The sequence below is a fragment of the Vulpes lagopus genome, chromosome 5, assembly GCF_018345385.1.
Source record: "Vulpes lagopus strain Blue_001 chromosome 5, ASM1834538v1, whole genome shotgun sequence".
In the NCBI taxonomy this organism is placed as follows: domain Eukaryota; kingdom Metazoa; phylum Chordata; class Mammalia; order Carnivora; family Canidae; genus Vulpes; species Vulpes lagopus.
The window spans coordinates 52,853,985-52,874,634 of record NC_054828.1 but is presented as its reverse complement, the minus strand read 5'-3'; the positions used below and the strand labels follow the sequence as shown (position 1 = coordinate 52,874,634).

The window sequence follows — 20,650 nt, the reverse complement described above, 5'->3', positions numbered from 1 at the left end:
CTCAGACATTCTGAATGTAGAAAATTGAGTATTCTTATTCTAATTTTTTCTAACATGAACTGTTCCTGGTTGAGACTGATTTGGTCCAAGGCTTTTATGCACTAGTATAGGAAAATCTGATTAAATATGAAGCATGACAAAAGATACCTTTTTTCCATCTTTTAACCTGCAGACCTACAAGGTTTTTTTCTGAAACGTTAACTAATTTTCAAAGCCCGTTACAGTAGCTTTGAGGTACAGACTTTCTCCAAGTACATCTACATTCCAAGTACAGGGCAATTGAAAAAACACAGGAAGTAATAACACGGTGGTTTATTTTGAACATAAATGGGGAATTTAGAATACAAGAATAGAACTCTAGAAAAAACATTCCAGTGTACTCTGGTTCTTTGGAGTATACAGGGTGGTAACGCTGTCCACAATACTTTACCTAGGTCACACATTTTATGGCACACAAACTCAGATGAAAGATAAATTACAAATGGTTGAATCATCAGCCTAACCTCAAGAAATCTACAAAGCAAATGCTTATGCCTGTACTTTTTGTGATCTGGTGAGAAAGCCAGAAATCTTGAACCACTTTAAAACTGCAGAGAATGAGGTATACACAGATGAACGTGCAAGGTACTTGGAAAACAACACAATGGATGGCTTACGCGTGTCTCTAAAACATTACAGCCAGAGAATAGGGAGAGGGACCAAACCAGCGTCATCACAGTGAGGAGAGTGGATGTCAAGTCCAGTACATTTTTATTCCATTCTTCTCCGGCGGCTCTTTAAATCTTCACTGGTGTCGACTGGCGTTGTTTTTTGCAACCACACGGAGTAAGTTACAGAACCGGTTTTCCTAAGTGCAGCTCCTAGACCATCACCTAGGAAATTAAGATACTGAGATATTCCATGGCATATTTCCATCTACCACTGCAAACGCACTGAAAGCACACTCTGGGGTGGGGCCCAGCAGTATTTTAAGAGCACTCCAGGTGATTCCGATGCATATCCAAGTTGGAGAACCACTGGAGTAGAACTGGTTTTCAGTCAGCTCCTGCATAATTTTTACCAGTCTCTTCTGTACAAAGATGAATAGCGTGGTCTACTGAAGTAACAGGCTCTGATAGTAATTTTCTTCCAATAAAAAAAAAATCTTTAATCCTATATCCATTAAATCTATTCTGCCCGATCATCTGTTTTGCCCTGAAGCTGTTGCAGGTGCCCTGATGGAAAACTTAAAAAAACTTAGAATAGGTAGGTCTGATATAATGGCAACATCTTAAATTGGTGTTATTGTAAGTAAATAATATATCCCATTGCAAAAGTCTGTGAGTGATAGAAATTTTCATTACCAATTTTTATTTACCAATCTTTAGCATACAGAGAACACAGTATTACATTCTCTACAACACTGTCCTCATTAAAACCACCACAAAAGGAAAAATGTGACTGCTTCTTAACATACTTGTGAAGAATACAATTTTTAAAAAGCTGATCCTTTGACAAAGTGTAATTTTAATCCCTGCCTTTACATCAAACGTATTTTTGGCAGTTTTATCAGCATATTAATATTCACAACTGTAGTAATCATTTTAAGAATCTGTTTTCTTACACCATTTTGCTAAAGTAGCTACTGCAATAATCTTACGGACTTTTTCTTTTCCAACAATAGGTGTTAACTTTGTTACAGTTACTTTTAGAATTCACAAGTTTTTACTCAGTTCCGTCCTCCTAATGACTGACTATAAGGACAGCCATTCAGGATCTCTTTATCTGATACAGAACTGGTTCTGTATTAGAATCACTTGAGCTTTAAGATATTAGAGGTTATTCCGTGTGCAGCCAAAGTTGAGAACTGCCTTAGAAACAAGATTTCAGCAATCATTTTCTCACCCCAAATGCTAGTTTTAGAAGCATTTAACAGTTTGGACATTTGCTGGATTTGATCAAGTGTGGGATTCGGAGTCTCGTACTCCAGTGTCCACTGCTCTGGAATAATCCACGTTGCCTGTTGTCAGACGGACCGCGCTTACTGTCAAGATCACTACTAGAGTTCTTGTCGAGAGGAGTCCTCCACAAAATGAATCTGCTTTGATAATGGATTAGGTTTCCTGGGACTTTTAAGGCACTGAAACCCCTTTGGAGATGTCTTAAACCCCCGCATCAGTGATTCCCAACCCAGGTTGCACCTTAGGGACTTTTTAGCTACAATGCTGAGGTCCTATCCTCAGTCTGTTAAATCAGAATCTCTGGTTGCAGGGTGGGGGAGGGGGTAGTCTATCGATAATTGTTAAAGCTCCCTAGGTGAGGATTCGATGATTGAATGCCAATCTCTTAAATCAATCGCCTATGTATTTGCTTTCATTTTACTTGGGATTTTTGTGGGACAAAGTTAATCTACTGAGGCTTCTGAATCTCACCCCTAATAAAATCAAATTAAAATCAAAATCAACAATTAAAAGAACATTCAGAAAGTCAAGGCTTCTGGCATGGGCACATCTACTTTGACAAAAAGGTATAAATTAACTAAAGCCAGGCATATGACCAGTTCCCAGAGTAGTCTTAAGCACGTGACGAAGGTCACTGACCGCTGTGAAGCACAAGTGAACTAGTCCCCCACTAAATTCTTCAAGTGCTCAGCTTTAAATGCTCTAAGGTTTTACTCAAATTCCAGCGCCCCCCCCCACCCCCAGACCTAGTAAATCAGAATCTCCAGAGGAGCTGGAGAACCCACGTGTTTAACAATCTCCAGGCGACTCCATACTGTGATGGGTACTAAGAGAGTCCAGAAATTTTGGAGAGGGCATGAATGGAGTAGTTAACACCTTCCCACTTCATCAGAAACTTGTATTTCCTCTTAACTCACTGGGTTTACTTTTGTTAAACAGACTAATTTATGGCAAAACATGATTCAAAAATCCTCCCTGCTCAGATTGTGTTCTTTTTTGCCAGAGACACTCCATTTGGAACCAGGACGGGGGAAAGGTGACTGTTCTCTCATAGCTCAGTTTTGAGCTTCTCATATAAGTCCTCCTGGTCGATCATGTCCGTGCGGCCATTCCAGCGGTGATAGGCGAGCAGCGCGGCATTGTGGGCCGCAATGGCACTCATCTCCATGGCGCTCGCTGCGCACTCGATGCCGTTGAGGTAGTAAAGTCTGTCATGGAGAATGATGGAGGGGCATTTCTCTGGAGGCCTATAGTGAGGATACGCAAGCCAGGGCTGCTTCACGGCATAATCATAGGACAAAAAGAGCTTTAGTATTTGTTCTTTAGTGAGAATTTCTTGGGAAAAGATCTTCCAAACGTATCCCCTATCTCCTAATGGTTGAGGACGGTCATTTTCTGTTACAGAGGACACAATCCCAATGCTGTTAATGAACAAATCTGAATTATCGGTGGTTAAGATTGTACTGAGATCGAATTTGTCTAAGGCTCTAGAGCTAAAAAGAGTTGAATTCAACTGCCCCTTAATTAAAGTTGTCACTATATGTTGGTAATACTGATGGAATTCCTCAATTGGAGGATCAAAGTTGAGGAAAGTTATATTGGACATTTTTCGATTCAATGGAGTGGCCACCAAGACAATGTCGTAGAAGTCTGAACGGGTCTCAGATCCACTTTGGTAGGTGACTTCATACATCTTTGCAGGATTTCCTAGAGGAAAGCACACATTTTAGTATTTCTAGCATACTATACACCTTTATATAATAAAATAAATAATTTTATTACCTTAATAAGTTGATAAGGTATGAGATAGTTAGAGAATTCTAAAGAATCAAAAGTTTTACCCTTTTAATATAACTGCCAAATTGAGGCCAGTTTTCTACTGGAAGAGAAATAATACCTTGTCAAGAAGTACAAAATATGGAATCATACTTTTAAGAATCAGACTATTTTTATTTTTATTTTTTTAAAGATTTTATTTATTCGTGAGAGACACAGAGAGAAAGAGAGAGGCAGAGACACAGGCAGAGGGAGAAGCAGGCTCCATGCGGGGAGCCCGATGGGGGACTTGATCCCGGGTCTCCAGGATCAGACCCGAGGCTGAAGGCGGCGCTAAACCGCTGAGCCCCGGGCTGCCCAAAAATGAGACTATTTTTAAATCGAGGGAGACATGCTTCTGTACTTGGCACATCTGGGAATATCTGTGTAACCCCATCATTTGGAACTGGGAGACGACAGGAGAGTGGCTTTTCTCTCTGAACAATGATTTTCCAGAGGGCAAATCAGGAACACCAAAATTTCAGGCTCACCTGTGTGCTTGGTCCTTGTTTTCTCCTCTATGTACAGAACTGAGCCAGCTATGAGGTTGCTTCGGGAGGCCCGGAGGAGCCCTGAACAAACCAGCTTATTGCCACCTTGCACTGCCCACAGGCCGGAATCCGCACAGGACATGGACACTGCGCCTGTCCGAGGCGGGAAAAGTGCATTTTAGTTCTCACTCGAGGAAAGGTCCCTGCCCGTTCTCTTCCCAACTTAGGGGAGCTCTGCTCCAAAGCTCGCCAGACATTGCCAAGCACCCCTGGGGGCAAAATCTCTGGAGGCTAAGGCCTCTCCCCACTGCAACGGCACAGGCCCACCCAGGCATGACGTGAGACCTGACTGGGGTTTCAGAGCAGGTACGCGTCCCCACGTCCTGGCCCCAAGTCAGGCCTCGACTTACCCACAAAGCCGTTGATGTTCATGCTTTGCCCGTAATTGACCCGCATGACGGGCGCGACAATCTCATCGAGGAACTTCTCAGAGAAGCCTGCTTTCTGCAGCGTTTCCAGGAGTGTCCGGTTAAGCATTCCCAGGAACTCGTCCCCGCCTAGGGAGTGCAGCAGCCTCTCGACGCTGCTGAAGGCGTAGTCGTGGGACTGGTAGCGGTAGATCCTGTGGGAGAGAGCGGCCACTAGGCCCCAGCAAGACTCGGCGTGCAATCGGCAGTGCGCTCCTCGGGCTGCCCCGGCCCGGAACCCCCACCCCCAGGCCCCCCACCGCCTCTTCTGCATCAACAGGTCACCGCCTCACCTTGAAGGAGTCGCCGTGTCCTACGTCCTGTTCTCATTCCGCGTGTCCCCCCCAGCAGCGGTCAGACACGTCTAAGGTCTAACGTACCCTGCCACCAGACGAGGCCCTCCCCACCCACCCCCATCCAACCGAAGTGTAGGCTGGGGGGTCGGGTCCCTCCTAGCATCCGACACGCCACCCTCAGCTCATTTAATTTCAGACTTCAATATTTTCACTTCTGCTTCTCCCACCAAAGAAGAAAACACTGGCAGTCTTTCCAGTCTTCCCAACATCTCTTGCTACTTCACTCATTTCCCAGATCTTAACTCGGGATTTATATTCAAACAACTCAGATGAATAACTGATCTACCTCTCTCCGGTTTCTTTTTTTTGAAACATTTATGAGTCTCCCAGAAACCCTAAAATACATCTCTAGTCCTTACTGAGTTATGCAAAAACAACTTATTGCTGCTTACTACATAAACTCCTGACCTTCGGGGAATTTCAGAGTCTAACTCAAGTCTAACTCCTCCTTTCAGAGTCTAACTCAAGTTTAACTACAAATAGAGAAACAAGTAAGAGGGCCTAAAGGCCCCGTGACAAGTACAAGTCTCCAGCACCAGCTGCCCCCCGGCCTCAACCACACACCCACCCTCCACGTGAACATGCCTGACCCGCTCACTGACCCCTGAACATGCTGCGCATGGCTCCCCCACGCTGCACCACCTCCTCTCCAGCTACAATACACTTGGAGCTTGAGCCCCACCTCCCCTGCAAAGTTGCCCAACTATTGCTTAATTTTTAGAAAATACCACCTGACATTTTCCTGAACTTCATGGACTTAAAGAAATATCCATGCAGTAATTCAATATGTAATTTTTCAAGTTGCAAGTGATAAAAAAAATTGAGAACGATATGACTCCTTTCCCTCCACGTGCTTGCCGTTGGTGACAAGTAATAAGGCACATACGCAGGTCAGTATATGAAGCAAAGAAAAAAATAATGCCAGAGACGGATCTCTATCAGTGATCTGGGGGGGGGGGGGGTGTACACCAACTTTCTTCTCTCCCGGTTGTAATTTTGAGCAGGGACAGTGCCACAGCCGCTTCAGTATTACCTACTAACAGAGCAGTATCCAAAGCACTGAATACATTTTTGTGGGGAAAACATATCAGTGCCCAAACTGAGAAACTAAAATAACTCCTTCAACCATATCAAATGGTTTTTAGTCCCTCAGGAGTTTTAAAAAGCAGAGAACGAAAACACTGAGTTCTTTAGGAAATAGACTGAATATCTCATAAAATATAGACTGACCTTTGGCTAATGGTCAGCAAGACAAAACAGTAGCCAATTAAGTGACATACAGCGTATCAGAGAAATGAGTCCGCGCCACCTCCTGCCTGCGACCCTGCCCCACTCAAGCCTCCAGCAAAGGCCTCCTAAACCTGAGACAACGGAGGCCGTATGAACAGTGAGCCCTGCAGCTGTTTTACAATACTAGTTGCGTTGGTACATATTTGCTAAAAAGCTAGACGTGTATTTCTATGAATCAAGCTGCTTTCCAGCCCTTTTTTTTTTCTAATTTTTTAAAAGATTTTATTTATTTATTTGACAGAGACAAGGAGAGTGAATGAGACCACAAGCAACGAGGTGGACAGGTGGAGGAGGAGGGAAAGCAGTCTCCCCACCGGGCAGGGAGGGCTGCTGCAGAGGGGGCTCCAGCTCAGGACTGCGGATCAGACCGGATCAGGACTGGAGCCAAAGGCAAACACAACTGACTGAGCCACCCAGGTGCCTCTTTTTTTTTTTTTTTCTTTTTAAACTACATTTGGATAACCGTTAACATTTATTCCTTAAACAAATATTTATGGAGCATGAACTGTGAGCCAGGTATTCCAGGTGCCAACGATACAGAGGTCAACAAAACAGAGAAAAAAATCCCTGATGGAGCTAGTGTTCTAGTTGGGGAAACAGGTAGTAAAAAAATTAATGTGAGTAAATTATTTAGAAGTTTAGAGGATAGGGATCCCTGGGTGGTGCAGTGGTTTGGCGCTTGCCTTTGGCCCAGGGCGTGATCCTGGAGACCCGGGATCGAATCCCACATCAGGCTCCCAGTGCATGGAGCCTGCTTCTCCCTCTGCCTATGTCTCTGTCTCTCTCTCTCTCTCTCTCTCTCTCTGTGACTATCATAAATAAATAAAAAAATTAAAAAATATTAAAAAAAAAAAAAAAGAAGAAGTTTAGAGGATAATAAATGTTAAGGAGAAAATAAAAAAGCCTGAGAAAGCTTAGAGTTGCCAGAGTCTCAACTCTAAATAAGATGGTCCCCAAAAACAGAATGGTCAAAGAAGGCCGCACTAAGAAGAGAACATCTGAGCAGAGACCTGAAGGCGGTGAGCGCTGCAGTATCCAGAGGAGACAATATTTCAGATAGAGGTAAGAGCAGTGCAAGAACCTGACGACAAAGCAGGCCTGGTGTGCTCAGAGAACCATGAGGCCAGTGCAGCTCACGCAGATCCAGGACAGCAGGACAAGGCACAGTCAGATGGGGGGGTGGGCAGTGAGACATGAAACACTTCTGGAAGAGTGGAGCAAGGAACACTGGCAAAAGTCAATATCAACTTTCGCAACACTGAAAATAAGCCAAAGACTTGTCAAAATCCCAGGAGTATTTTCTCCAGAGAAATGGCTGAATCTCAGTAGGAACAATGAGCCCTGTGGCATCTTAACCTACACCTTATCCCCGTCCCCACTTGCCAGCAAGGTAGCCTTCCAAACCAGCACTTGCAACCGTAACACCTGTGAAGCCCGCAACCTGGCAGCCACCGAAGAGGGTAGGACAGGTCTGCAGATCCTCCAGTGCCCACCCCAGGGAAGTGTCATTGGACCTAGCTGGCAGCTCACTGAAAAGCTCTACCCTCGGGGCTTGTCTCTACAGACCTGATTCAGAGCTTGCTCCCTACAAACAGCCCATCCCCAGGGCATCTGTCCCAAAGTAATCACTGGCAATTTAAAATCACAGCTACTGGGGCGCCTGCGTGGCTCAGTGGTGGAGCGTCTGCCTCCAGCGCAGGGCGTGACCTCGGGGTCCCGGGATCGAGTCCCACGTCGGGCTCCCTGCATGGAGCCTGCTTCTCCCTCTGCCTGTGTCTCTGCCTCTCTCTTTGTGTCTCTCATGAGTAAATAAATAAAATCTTTAAAAATAATAATAATAAAGTACTAGAGCAACTATGTGAACAATGTCTCCCCAAATATCAAGACTCGAACTATTTTTTTTAATTCTAGAGTTGAAAAGTATCATATCTGAAATTGAAAATTTCCTAGAGAGGCTCCATAGCAGATTTGAAATAGCAGAAAAATCAATGAACTTAAAGATACATGTAAACTGAAATTATACACTCTGAGAAACAAAGAAAATAGATAAAAATGAGCAGAGTATCAGAGAACTGTGGGACGATATAAAGCATATCCACATACACATAATGGGAATGTAGAAGGAGAGGCAGGAAAAAAGGGTGGGGTGGACAAAAAAATACTTGAAGAAATAATGGCCAAACTTCTAGAAACTTCAAATCTGGCCAAACTTACTACATTTGAAAGAAAACATTAACCTGCATGTCCAGGAAGCTAAATCTAAGCAGGATAAATTTAAAAGATTCACACCCAAATATATAATAGACTGGAAAGATAAAGAATACTGAAAGCAACAAGACAAAAGTAACTAATCCAGAAAAAGGGAACTTTAATAAGATTAACAGCAGACGACTACTCAGAAACCATAAAGGCAGAATGTAGTGGATGACATATTCAAAATGCTGAAAGAAAAGTCTATCAACCAAGTGTTCTATATCCAGCAAAACTATCCTTCAAAAATGAAGAGAGATTAAAATAATCCTACGTAAACAAAAACACAGAATCCAATACTGCTAGGCCTTCTCTACAAGAAATTAGTTTAGAGAAAGACCTTCAGGCTGAAATACGCTAGACAGAAACTCAAATCATCATCAGGAAATGAAGAACACTGGTAAAGAACACTGTATCAGTAAATATAAAGGTATGTATGTTTACCATTCTTTTCTCCTATCTTACTTAAAAGACAAGTGCATAACACAGTAATTAGAAAACTAATGACCGGGATGCCTGGGTGGCTCTGCGTTTTGGTGCCTGCCTTTGGCCCAGGGCGTGATCCTGCAGTCCTGGGATCAAGTCCCATGTCAGGCTCCCTGCATGGAGCCTGCTTCTCCCTCTGCCTGTGTTTCTGCCTCTCTCTCTGTGTCTCTCATGAATTTAAAAAATAAAATAAAATAAAATAAAAGAATAAAAATAAAAATAAAATAATAAAATAAAATAAAATAAAATAAAATAAAATAAAATAAAATAAAATAAAATAAGAAAACTAAGGAGAAAACATGTTACAAAGAAAACTCTCTGTAACATATAAGGATAACTTGTATGACAACAGTACAAAGGATAGTGTGGTTGGTATTAATACAACATTAACATTATTTTAAAGATTCTCTCCTCTCCCCAGCCCTCCCCTGCTCACGTGTACACACACTGTCTCTCTCAAGAAAAAAGAAAAAAAAAAAAAAAGAAAAAAGATAACCGGGCAGCCCCGGTGGCTCAGCGGTTTGGCGCCACCTTCAGCCCAGGGCGTGATCCTGGAGACCCGGGATCGAGTCCCACATCGGGCTCCCTGCATGGAGCCTGCCTCTCCCTCTGCCTGTGTCTCTGCTTCTCTCTCCTCTCTGTGTATTCTCATGAATAAATAAATAAAATCTTTAAAAAAAAAAAAAAGAAAAAGAAAAAAGATAACCAAAAATATATACTAGAAGAAATAAGAGAATTAAAACTGCACACTAGAAAAACAAATAAAAAAATAAACTGCACACGAGAAAAAAAATTTTTTTAAGATTTAATTAATTTATTTATTTACTTATTTATTCATGAGAGACACAGAGAGAGAGAGGGGCAGAGACCCAGGCTGAGGGAGAAGCAGGCTCCATGCAAGGAGCCCGATGTGGGACTTGATCCTGGCTCTCCAGGATCATGCCCTGGGCTGAAGATAGATGCCCAACCACTAAGCCACTCAGGTGCATCTGAAAATACATCTTTAAAACAAAAGAAGGCAGGGGCACCTGGTTGGCTCAGTCAGTTAAGCGTCTGACTCAGATTTCAGCTCAGGTCATGATCTCATGGGTCATGGGATGGAGCCCTGAGTCAGGCTCCCTGCTCAGTAGAGAGTCTGCTTGAAGATTCTCTCTCTCTCTGCCCCCCACCCCTGCCAACTTATGCTCAAACTCTCCCACACGCACGTGTGTGCACACATGCACTCTCCCTCTCTCTGAAATAAATGAATTTTTAAAAATCAAAAGAAGGCAGCAATTAGAAGATGTGTTCTGGAGATCTAATTCACAGCACAGTGATTACAGCCAACAATAATATATTTTCAAAGTTGCTAAAAGACTAGATCCTTTTGGGCAGCCCAGGTGGCTCAGCGGTTCAGCGCCCGCCTTCAGCCCAGGGTGTGATCCTGGAGACCCGGGATTGAGTCCCACGTCAGGCTCCCTGCATGGAGCCTGCTTCTCCCTCTGCCTGTGTCTCTTCCTCTCTCTGTCTCTCATGAATAAATAAAATCTTAAAAAAAAAAAAAAAAAAAAGAAATACATTTCAGATTCAGATAGAAATCAGTTGGAAGCAAAAAGATGGAAAAAGATAAGCGACACAAACGGTAACCGAACGACAGCTGGCCCCAGGAGTAGCAGAGAATGGAGCCTTGAAGACCAAAGCTGTTACCAGAGGCACAGAAGGACATGACACGACGATAAGAGGGTTGGGGTGTGGGGAAGTCCTATCAGCTCTAACCACGCGCACCTGCCCACAGGGGCCGGCAGCCCCGGGGGAGCGGGCCCTAACTCGGGGTGAAGACGGCGCCCACGCCCCACACCAACACGGGGGACGGCCAGTGGCCGGCTGGGGAACACGGCCCGCAGCAACGGGAAGGCACTCCCCGCCGCGAGGCTGAAACCCCAGCACCGACCCCGTCTCCTTGGCATACCGTGGCCACCTGGCCGTCGTGTCCCCCCGGGATCCTGCTCACATCCCCCACGTCCCTGGTGTCTCCTCTGTGCTCTTCTCTCTTATTCTTATAAGGCCGCCGGCTACATCCAACAGGGCCCACCCTAAAGGCCTCGCTGTAACTTAATCGCCTCATTAAAAACCCCATCTCCAAATGCAGTCACTCTGAGGTACAGGGGCTCAGGGCTTCAACACGTGAAGGGGGTGGGCGTCATTCGGCCCCTAATAAAGAGGAAATAAAGAATCAGGAGATAGGATTACCTATGTCCTGTCAGGTCTTCCACGCCACTGTGCAGATTTTGGCCGTTACTCGCATGAAATCGAGGGCCACTGAAAGTTTACTTTTCTAATTTAAATTCTAGTTAACATATAGTGTAGTATTGGTTTCAGGACAATTTAGTGACTCATCACTTACATATGACTACCTTGGTGCTCGTCCCAGTAATTGCCCTTTTTAATACGCATCACCCACTTAGGTCATCCCCCCATTCACCTCCCACCAGCACCCCTCAGTTTGTTCTGTTAACTATAAAGCCTCTTATGGTTTGCCTCCCGCTCTCTTTTTATCTCATTCTATTTTTCCTTTCTCTCCCCTATATTCATCTGTTTTGTTTCTTAAATTCTATGAGTGGAATCATGATATTTGTCTTTTTTTATTTCTGTTAGTATAATGCCTTCCAGTTCCATCCACATTGCTGCAAGTGGCTATATTTCATTTTCATGTCTGAGTAACATTCCACTACATAGAGAGGTAGAGGATATATACATACACACACCCCCACATCTTTATCCATTCACCTGCCGATGGACGTTGGGGCTCTCCCCATGATGTGCCTATTGCTGACAGTGCTGCTATTAGTAGGTGCAGGTGCCCCTCGGAACCAGCACTTTTGTATCCTTTGGATAAATACCTCGTAGTGCAATGGCTGGCTCGTAGGGTGCTTCTATTTTGCCACTGAAAGTTTCTGAGTGGAGAAGTAATGATGACTCATAGATTTTAAAAACACCTCTTTGGCTGCCAGGCTGAAAACAGACAGTGGTGGCACACGGGCCAAAGCAGGGAGGTGAATCAGGAGGTACATTAGCTTCCAGTTGCTACTGTAACAAATTACCACAAACTAAGGGGCTTAAACAACACAAATGTATTATCTCATGGGCCTGCAGGTTGGAAAACCAAAGTCAATCTCACTGGGTCATAGAGTCAAGGTGTCAGCAAGGCTGGTCCTTCTGGAAGCTCAAGGAAGAATTCATTTTCTTGTCTTTTTCAGTTTTTATAAATCACCTGCATTCCTTGACCTGTGGCACCTTCCTAGCATCCCCCCAACCTCTTGCTTCCATCCTCACATTTCCTACTACTCATTCTATCCTTCCACCCCCCTCCTGTAAGGACTCTTCTGATGACACTGGGCCCACCTAAATAACCAGAAGTCATCCCACTGCACCTGGGTGGCTCACTCAGGAGAGTGTCAAGGTCTTGGTTTTAGCTCAGGTCGTGATCCTGGGGTTGTGAGACTGAGACCCAAAACGGGCTGTGCACTCCGCGGGGCATCTGCTTGAGATTATCTCCCTCTGCCTACCCCACGTGCATGCAGGCGTGCACGGGCTCTCTCGCTCTCTCTCTCTCTCTCTAAAATAAATAAAATCTTAAAAAAAAAAAAAAGATTCCCATGTGATTCCAATGTGCAGCCAGGGTTGAGAACTACTGCTTTACTGAAATGCAGGGGAATCTGTAGGTCCAGACTGCTCTTTGGCAGCCTCTGTAGTTCCCACTTCTGATTTCTGCAACACCCCAGAGTATCTCCAACACGGGGTGATATTACCAACAGAGCTGACCCTTGAATAACCCAGGTTTGAGCTGCACAGGTCCAAGTAGGTTCTGGTTTTGTTTTTGTTTTCAGATAAATACAGTGGAGTACCACAATTGTATTTTCTCTTCCTTATAATTTTCTTAATAACATTTTCTCCTCTCCCGCTTACTTTACTGTAAGAATGAGACGTAACATACAAAACATGTGGGACGCCCGGGGGCTCAGTGGTTGAGCGTCTGCCTTCAGCTCAGGGAGTGATCCTGGGGTCCTGGGATCAAGTCCTGCATTGGGCTCCCCTGCAGGGAGCCTGCTTCTCCCTCTGCCTGTCTCTCTCTCTCTCTCTGTGTCTCTCATGAATAAATAAATAAAATCTTTAACAAAAAAATTTTTTTAATTTAAAAATAAAAATAAACATACAAAACATGTGTTCCTTCACTGTGTATGTTCATAGTAAGTCTTCCTGTCAACAGCAGGCTATGAGCAGTTAAGTCTTGAAGGAGTCAAAGTTATACTCAGATTTTCAACTATGCAGGGATTGGCACCCTAACCCCCCTTATTACTCAAGAGTCATTTATTTATTTATTTAACAGCTGGTACAGCATTAAACAGAAAGTAGACGGATGACAGCACTGGAACTGAGCCAAGATTCCCTACTGGGGGCAGGGGAGGGGGTTTGGAGAGGAGGCAGAGAGGGAGGATGGCGTCACACAGGGCAACAGCTATGTCCCTCGTCCAGCAGTGTTTAACTACTTTAACCACTGGCACAAGCTGGCTCAATACCAGCATTCTCTCCAACTTTCTCATAGGATCTGATAAAATTATCAAAATAAGAGTTTTATGTTCTTGATTTATTGAAACAGAAATGTAGGGTGTGTGGCCCTTTGAACAACATAAGGATCCGTGCTGTATAATCAAATATCAAAGACAGACCAACGGGAGGCAATAATCCCATAAAGTAGGGGAACTGTTTTCTAAAATCAAAAATGGGGGCACTTGGCTGATTCAGTCAGAAGAATATGTGACACTTGATCTCAGGGTTGTTGAGTTCAAGCCCCACACTGGGTGTAGAGATTACTAAAAATATAAACTTTAAAATAAAAAATAGTGGGATCCCTGGGTGGCGCAGCGGTTTGGCGCCTGCCTTTGGCCCAGGGCGCGATCCTGGAGACCCGGGATCGAGTCCCACGTCGGGCTCCCAGTGCATGGAGCCTGCTTCTCCCTCTGCCTGTGTCTCTGCCTCTCTCTCTCTCTCTGTGACTATCATAAATAAAAATTTTTTTAAAAAAAATTTTTAAATAAAAAATAGTATAATCCTGGGGCACCTGACTGGCTCAGTCCATAGAGCATGTGACTCTTAATCTCTGGGGTCGAGAGTCCAAGCCCCACATTGGGCGTAGAGTTTACTGGGAAAAAAAAAAAAAAAAAGAAAAAAAAAGAAGAATCTGTATCCCATCCCTACATATTTTTCACAGTTCTACAGTATCCAAAAATCACTTGAAAAGTAATTTTTAATCTCTCACAGGGCAATTCTCTACATGTCAGGCAAGCTACTGGTAATAAAACTTACACACACGCAGGGCTGTATCTGATGCCATCTGAACCTGATTTTCCTGCTGAGCATGCAGCTACATGCCACCTACCTTCTTGACAAAGTGACTGGCTATATCTACGCAAATTCTACATATTTCTTAGTTATTGGTTTATTGCTTGTCTATTAGAATGTATATTCTTTGAGTACAGGGACATATTCTAGATTCTACATCCTCAGGATCCAGAATAGTGCCTGGCCCCTAAAAGTCAGTCAATATTTGATAAATGAAAAAATGAATGAATGACTAAAACAATCTGTACTGTAGCTGACTTTAACATGCCCACTGGGAAAGTGTTTGAGGAACTGACCTAACAAGGATGTTTAAAAAGAGAAATCCCAAATTACCATAAGTCACAAAACCTAGACTATATTTATCCTCCTCAATCCTTATACCTGTCCTTGTCAATACGTGGTCACATATCACATAGAATTTTAACTTTTTAACAATTATTTTACTACATAGAAACTCACAGTAAATGAAATATCATTAGCACTTACAAATTCAATTTCTCCAGCATCTAAATTGTAAACCAGCATAAAAATTAGCACATGCCAATAGCCTTTAAAAAAAAAAAAAAAAAAAAAAAGGGATCCCTGGGTGGCGCAGCGGTTTGGCGCCTGCCTTTGGCCCAGGGCGCGATCCTGGAGACCCGGGATCGAATCCCACGTCAGGCTCCCGGTGCATGGAGCCTGCTTCTCCCTCTGCCTGTGTCTCTGCCTCTCTCTCTCTCTCTCTCTGTGACTATAATAAATAAATAAAAAAAATTAAAAAAAAAAAAAAAAAAAAAAAAAAAAAAAAAAAGCCAAAAAAAAAAGCCAAAAAAAAATAAAAATAAAAAAAAAATAAAAAAAAAAAGCCTGCATCTTCCAAAGCTAGACTTGTTATTTTATGTTATTTTTCCCAATTACCATAGCAACACACACAGAAAAATTTGAAAATACAGAAAAACAAAGAAAAAGTGGCACCTGTATTCTAACTGGAACGGTGCTGGAATTTAGTACCTCGATTTCAATTCCTGGGGCACAGAACTGATACTCTGCCTCAGACTACTGGCTCGCTGAAACATCAGGTCACAATTCACTAAATCAAATCAAATATCTTATCTCATTTAAGTCTTATGATCCTTTCTACGAGCTCCTATACATATGACGTCATTCACCTAAACAGCACCAGCTCGGTGCAGAGATTAAGAGTGAGAACTCTGGGGGCGCCTGGGTGGTTCAGTCAGTTAAGTGTCTACCTTCAGCTCAGGTCATGATCCCAGGGTCCTGGGTTCGAGCCCCTTGTGAGACTCCCTGCTCAGCGGGGAGTCTACTTCTCTCCCTCTCCCTCTGCTGCGCCCACTCGTGCTATCTCAAATAAATAAATAAAACCTTTAAAAAGAGAGAGAAAGAGAGAACTGTAGAGCCAGCATGCTCTAGAGTGGGAAGTCCAGCTCCACCACTTACAAAGTGAGTGTTCTTTTTTTTTTTTTTTTTTTTTTTTTTTTTTTTTTTTTTTAAATTTTTATTTATTTATGATAGTCACACAGAGAGAGAGAGAGAGACGCAGAGACACAGGCAGAGGGAGAGCAGGCTCCATGCACCGGGAGCCCGATGTGGGACTCGATCCCGGGTCTCCAGGATCGCGCCCTGGGCCAAAGACAGGCGCTAAACCGCTGCGCCACCCAGGGATCCCCAAGGTGAGTGTTCTTGCGCAGTTGAAACCTCTACGCCTCCACCTTCTACATCTGTAAGAAGCTACTAACAGTACCTGAGAGAGCTGTCTTAAGAAGTGAAGGAGTTAACACCTGTAGAGCATTTAAGTGTGTGTGGCAAAAACTAAATAAACCGCAAAACACATTTTCAAGAGCAAAAATTAAGTACTCTTTCAATTTTCAAGTGGATATAAATGGTCTGCGTATTTTATACAAACCATTTACCGAACAATCTGACAAACAGACCTTACAATTAGGTGGAGAACTGTTTCAAGAAACTAAAATTCCTAAAGATCATCTAACCAAAAGATCGTAGGGTAAACGGAAGGGGGAGAAATTACCTCATAAACTTGTCCAATATATCTTCTACCCACATGTGCATCCGGAGGGACTGAAATCCATAGTGCCAAATTAGTTTAATCATGTTCATTATAAACCAGCTGCTCTCCTCAAACACCAGAGTCTCTCCATTATACACCCCCATTAGGCCGCCAGAGCTCTGGACAGTAGACAGACCTGCAGAGACAGAGAAAGGGTTAGCTAAACTCAGTGGTTTCTCTGTCGAGCAAATGAAAGAAAGTGTCATCTAAGCCATGACGAGCCCTCTATAGAGTGTGTGAATTCCGGGCTTCCCCCAGTTCTGTTAAAGCTCTATCTTTAGAACAGTGTGTGACACCGTATTCATTCACTATACCGTCCTAAAGCAGATCTCTAAAAGACTGGTCAGATGGTCATGCAGATATATCAAAATCAGACTGGCTATTTTTATTTGAAAAAGACTAAAAAAAAAAAAAAAAAAGACTAAAAAGTCCAAGGAAAAGGAAAAGGTCAGAATACCAACTGAATTCAACTTAAAAGAACAAAACAGGAAAAAAATTAAAAATTAAAAATAAAAAAATAAAAAAATAAAAAAAAAAGAACAAAACAGGGCAGGGCACCCCGGATGGCTCAGCGGTTTAGCGCTGCCTTCAGCCCAGGCCCCGATCCTGGAGACCTGGGATCGAGTCCCACATCGGGCTCCCTGCGTGGAGCCTGCTTCTTCCTCTGCCTCTGCTCTGCCTCTCTGTCTCTCTGTGTCTCCCACGAATAAATAAATAAAAAATCTTGAAAAAGAACAAAACAAAAAAACAGAAACGTCAGATGTGAGTATCTGCCGCACAAACTGTTCCTGGCATCCAGTGGCCCTCATGGAGGAAAGAGGCCCAGGAAGCATCCATGAGATGTGCAGGCAGCAAAAGGAAAGGAGGCATCCCCATTCCTGTGTGAATCCTATTTTGCTCATTTCAGATAACTGGAAGGAGGCAAAAATTACACCATATTCCCTGAGCAAAGGGCCTGCAGAGGCCTGCCCGACTGCCCGAAGCCTGCCCAGCTCCTCTGCTGGCAGGGGAGCAGTCAGGTGGCCCAGGTTCCAGGCACAAGTGCGGGTGCAGACGTGTGCACACAGGAGCACATGTCTGCACCCATACCTGGGCCTCAGTTTCCCAGCTGTAAAACGAGCACGCAAGGTCTCTGCGAAGTCACAGCATTCTTTGCTTCTTCAACATGAACCCAGGGCTCTGAGAACTAAGAGCAGCAGCCCCAGCCTGTAATTCCAGATAACTGAAGCTACAGATAGCCGGTGTCCCGTTACCGCCAAGTGGCTCTGAGACAGCGGCTCCCAACGGAGCTGCACTAATCGCTAGCAGCAGTGGGGAAAACAGTTTTGCCACCTTCCCTGCAAAACAGACAACTAGCAGGACTTCCGGTTCCCTATCTGATGAGCCTTCCACGGAGGGCCACGCAGAAAGCTGCCTGGCTCTAGACGTTACATACCCAGGTCCTTGACGAATCGCTTCATGTGCAGGTTTAAGGGGTGGATGACGGAGCCTCCGGCCTCGTATTCCTGCCCTCGCACGGTCACCGTGGCCAGGCGGCCTCCCACCTCTCCTCTTTCCAACACATCGATCTTCACGTCTTGCCCAAACTTCTGCCGCAGGTAATAGGCTGCTGAAGTGCCCCCGATCCCAGCTCCAATAATCGCTATGGGTGGGGGGAAAGGAAGTTTCTTTCCATCCTGCGCAGCTCCGTGGGGTTTTGGTTCTGAGGAACAGGTGGGGCTCGGGGCTCGGGGCTGGGGTCACCCTGCAGGGGAGCCCGCAGAGGGGGCAGCTGCGAGGAAGGGCTGGGAGGCGGCGGGCTGGGCGCTGGGCGCTGGGCGCTGCCGCGGGCACAGGCTGACCTCAGCCGGGGCAGGTCCCCAGGGCTCCCGCAGGGCTCGGCGCAGGCGCCCCCGGCCCGTCACCCCCCCCCCGCGGGCCTGGGCCCTCCGCGGCATCTCACACGCAGAAGCCGCCATTTTTGCCGAGACTGGTCCCGGCTCGGCCCCACGGATGCGCTCGCGGCCCCACAGCACAGGGCTCCGGGGAGCAGGGAGAGCAAGCCCGACGCGGCCAGGCCGGACCACACTCCGGAGCGTCTGGTTTCCGCGGTGCAGGGGCCGCAGGGCAGGCGCGGGGCGAGCAGGCGGAGCTCGGCGGCGCGGGCCGGGTGATGGGGGGCGACGGGGGGCGATGGGGGGTGACGGGGGGTGACGGGGCGTGACCGGGGTGATCGGGGGTGACGGAGGGTGACCGGGAGCGGGGCTCCGCGCAGCCCCCGCCGGGACCGCGCGCCCGTCACCCGCACAGCGAGGCGCGCCCCCCGCAAGGAGCCCCGCAGCCGCCCCGAGGCCGTGACCTAGGCGGAGGACACCGCGCGCCGCCCGGCCGGGCCTGGTGCCAGCGCGCTCCCGCGCCCCTCCGCGCCCCCCCCCGCCCCCCCCGCGCCCCCTCCGCGCCGCCCCCGGCCCCCTACCGATCTTCTCCGGCGGCGCCCGCAGCTCGGCGCTCCCGGGGCACCCCCAGCTGCACAGCAGCAGCCCCAGCCCCACGGGCGCCCAGACGAGCTCCCCAGCTGCGAGCCCCATGGCTCCCGGAGCGCGGCGGTCGGCCGGCGGCTCCCCACGCTCCGCCCGCGGCCGCGAGTCTGCGCGCTCCGCACGCCCCGCCCGGCAGGCCCCGCCCCCAGGCCCGCCCCGTCCCCGGCAGGCCCCGCCCCCAGGCCCGCCCAGGTCCGCCCGACAGGCCCCGCCCCCGATAGGCCCCGCCCCGGGACCTCCAGGCCCCGCCCCAACAGGCCCCGCCTCGGTCCTCGCGTCAGGCCCCGCCCCCAGGCCCGCCCCGTCCCCGGCAGGCCCCGCCCCCAGGTCCGCCCGACAGGCCCCGCCCCCGATAGGCCCCGCCCCGGGACCTCCAGGCCCCGCCCCAACAGGCCCCGCCTCGGTCCTCGCGTCAGGCCCCGCCCCCAGACCCGCCCCGTCCCCGGCAGGCCCCGCCCCCAGGCCCGCCCGACAGGCCCCGCCCCCGATAGGCCCCGCCCCGGGACCTACAGGCCCCGCCCCAACAGGCCCCGCCTCGGTCCTCGCGTCAGCCCCGCCCCCAGGCCCGCCCAGGTCCAACCCCGGGTCCAGCACCGGGCCCCTTTGCAGTCCTCCCTCAGCAGGCGCGGCCCCCGGCACCCGCACCCCACCCAACAGCCTCACACGCCCGCACCCCGCACCCCCATACCCGACCCAGCACCCCCGCACCCCACCCAACACCCACACACACCCGCACCCGGCACCCCGCCATCCCCGCACCCCCAACACCCCGCACCCAGCACCCCCTCACTCCCAACACCCCTGCACACCCGCACCCCAACAGCCCCTCACCCCACCACCGGGTACCCGCACCCCCGCACCCCAGCGCCGAGCCTGGCCCACTGGGCCCCCAAGCCGGTCCCGCCCCGAAGCGCGCTACTTAGGGACCCACCAGAGGCAGAGGCTCCCTGCCCCCCCCCCCCCCGTGTATTCAGGTGAAGCCCCGCCCCTCACCGGCGCCCCCCTGACCCTCCCATCTTGGGGGGGGGGACGCACACAGCTCAGGCCCTTGCCGGGTGACCAGGGGACTGTCGGGCGGAGAGGAGTGGGTGAAGCGCGGTCGGTAAAAGGGAAAACGAGGGCGACCACTGACGGGTGGCCCCAGGTGAGAAGTAGTGGCAGATACGGACAAACGCAAGGTGCCCGCCTCACACCCAGAACCTTAGGCAGACGTGAAAAAGAATGTGGGATCTACCCGTGGGACCCAGGAAATTTAGCAAAACTCCCCTACCCCTGGACAAGCAGAGCAGGACTGATCCCATTGAGTGCTGCCCCCGCCACCTCCCCTATGACCCCCACATGACCTGCTTATGGCTTAAGGCGCTGCCCCACCCTAGTCCGGCCTCTGGGCACACCCTAATCGGACATGGGCTCATAACAATGTAACCCTGCTTTGTGCCCGCCGAACTGCAGCCGATTCTGACCAAGGTAATAGGGCAGCTCAAATGCATGCTATAGGGTAAGATGTAATTCAATCGGCCACCTGCGTGTGGACCGACACGACTGTGCAACTATCTGCGTATCCCATGGGCCACTAAGCTGCTAGGCCTCTT

General features: G+C 47.7%; 1 protein-coding gene across 1 annotated transcript; it reads right to left on the bottom strand.

Moving 5' to 3' along the window:
- Nucleotides 1-297: 297 nt before the first annotated feature.
- PCYOX1 (prenylcysteine oxidase 1) lies at nucleotides 298-19,170 on the bottom strand. The gene is made up of 6 exons (XM_041754867.1): nucleotides 18,995-19,170; nucleotides 17,975-18,181; nucleotides 16,501-16,675; nucleotides 4,657-4,868; nucleotides 4,247-4,399; nucleotides 298-3,647 (listed from the first exon to the last, which is right to left on the bottom strand). The coding sequence occupies exons 1-6, from the start codon at nucleotides 19,104-19,106 to the stop codon at nucleotides 2,989-2,991; spliced, it is 1,518 nt and encodes a 505-aa protein (XP_041610801.1). The 5' UTR covers nucleotides 19,107-19,170; the 3' UTR covers nucleotides 298-2,988.
- Nucleotides 19,171-20,650: the final 1,480 nt, after the last annotated feature.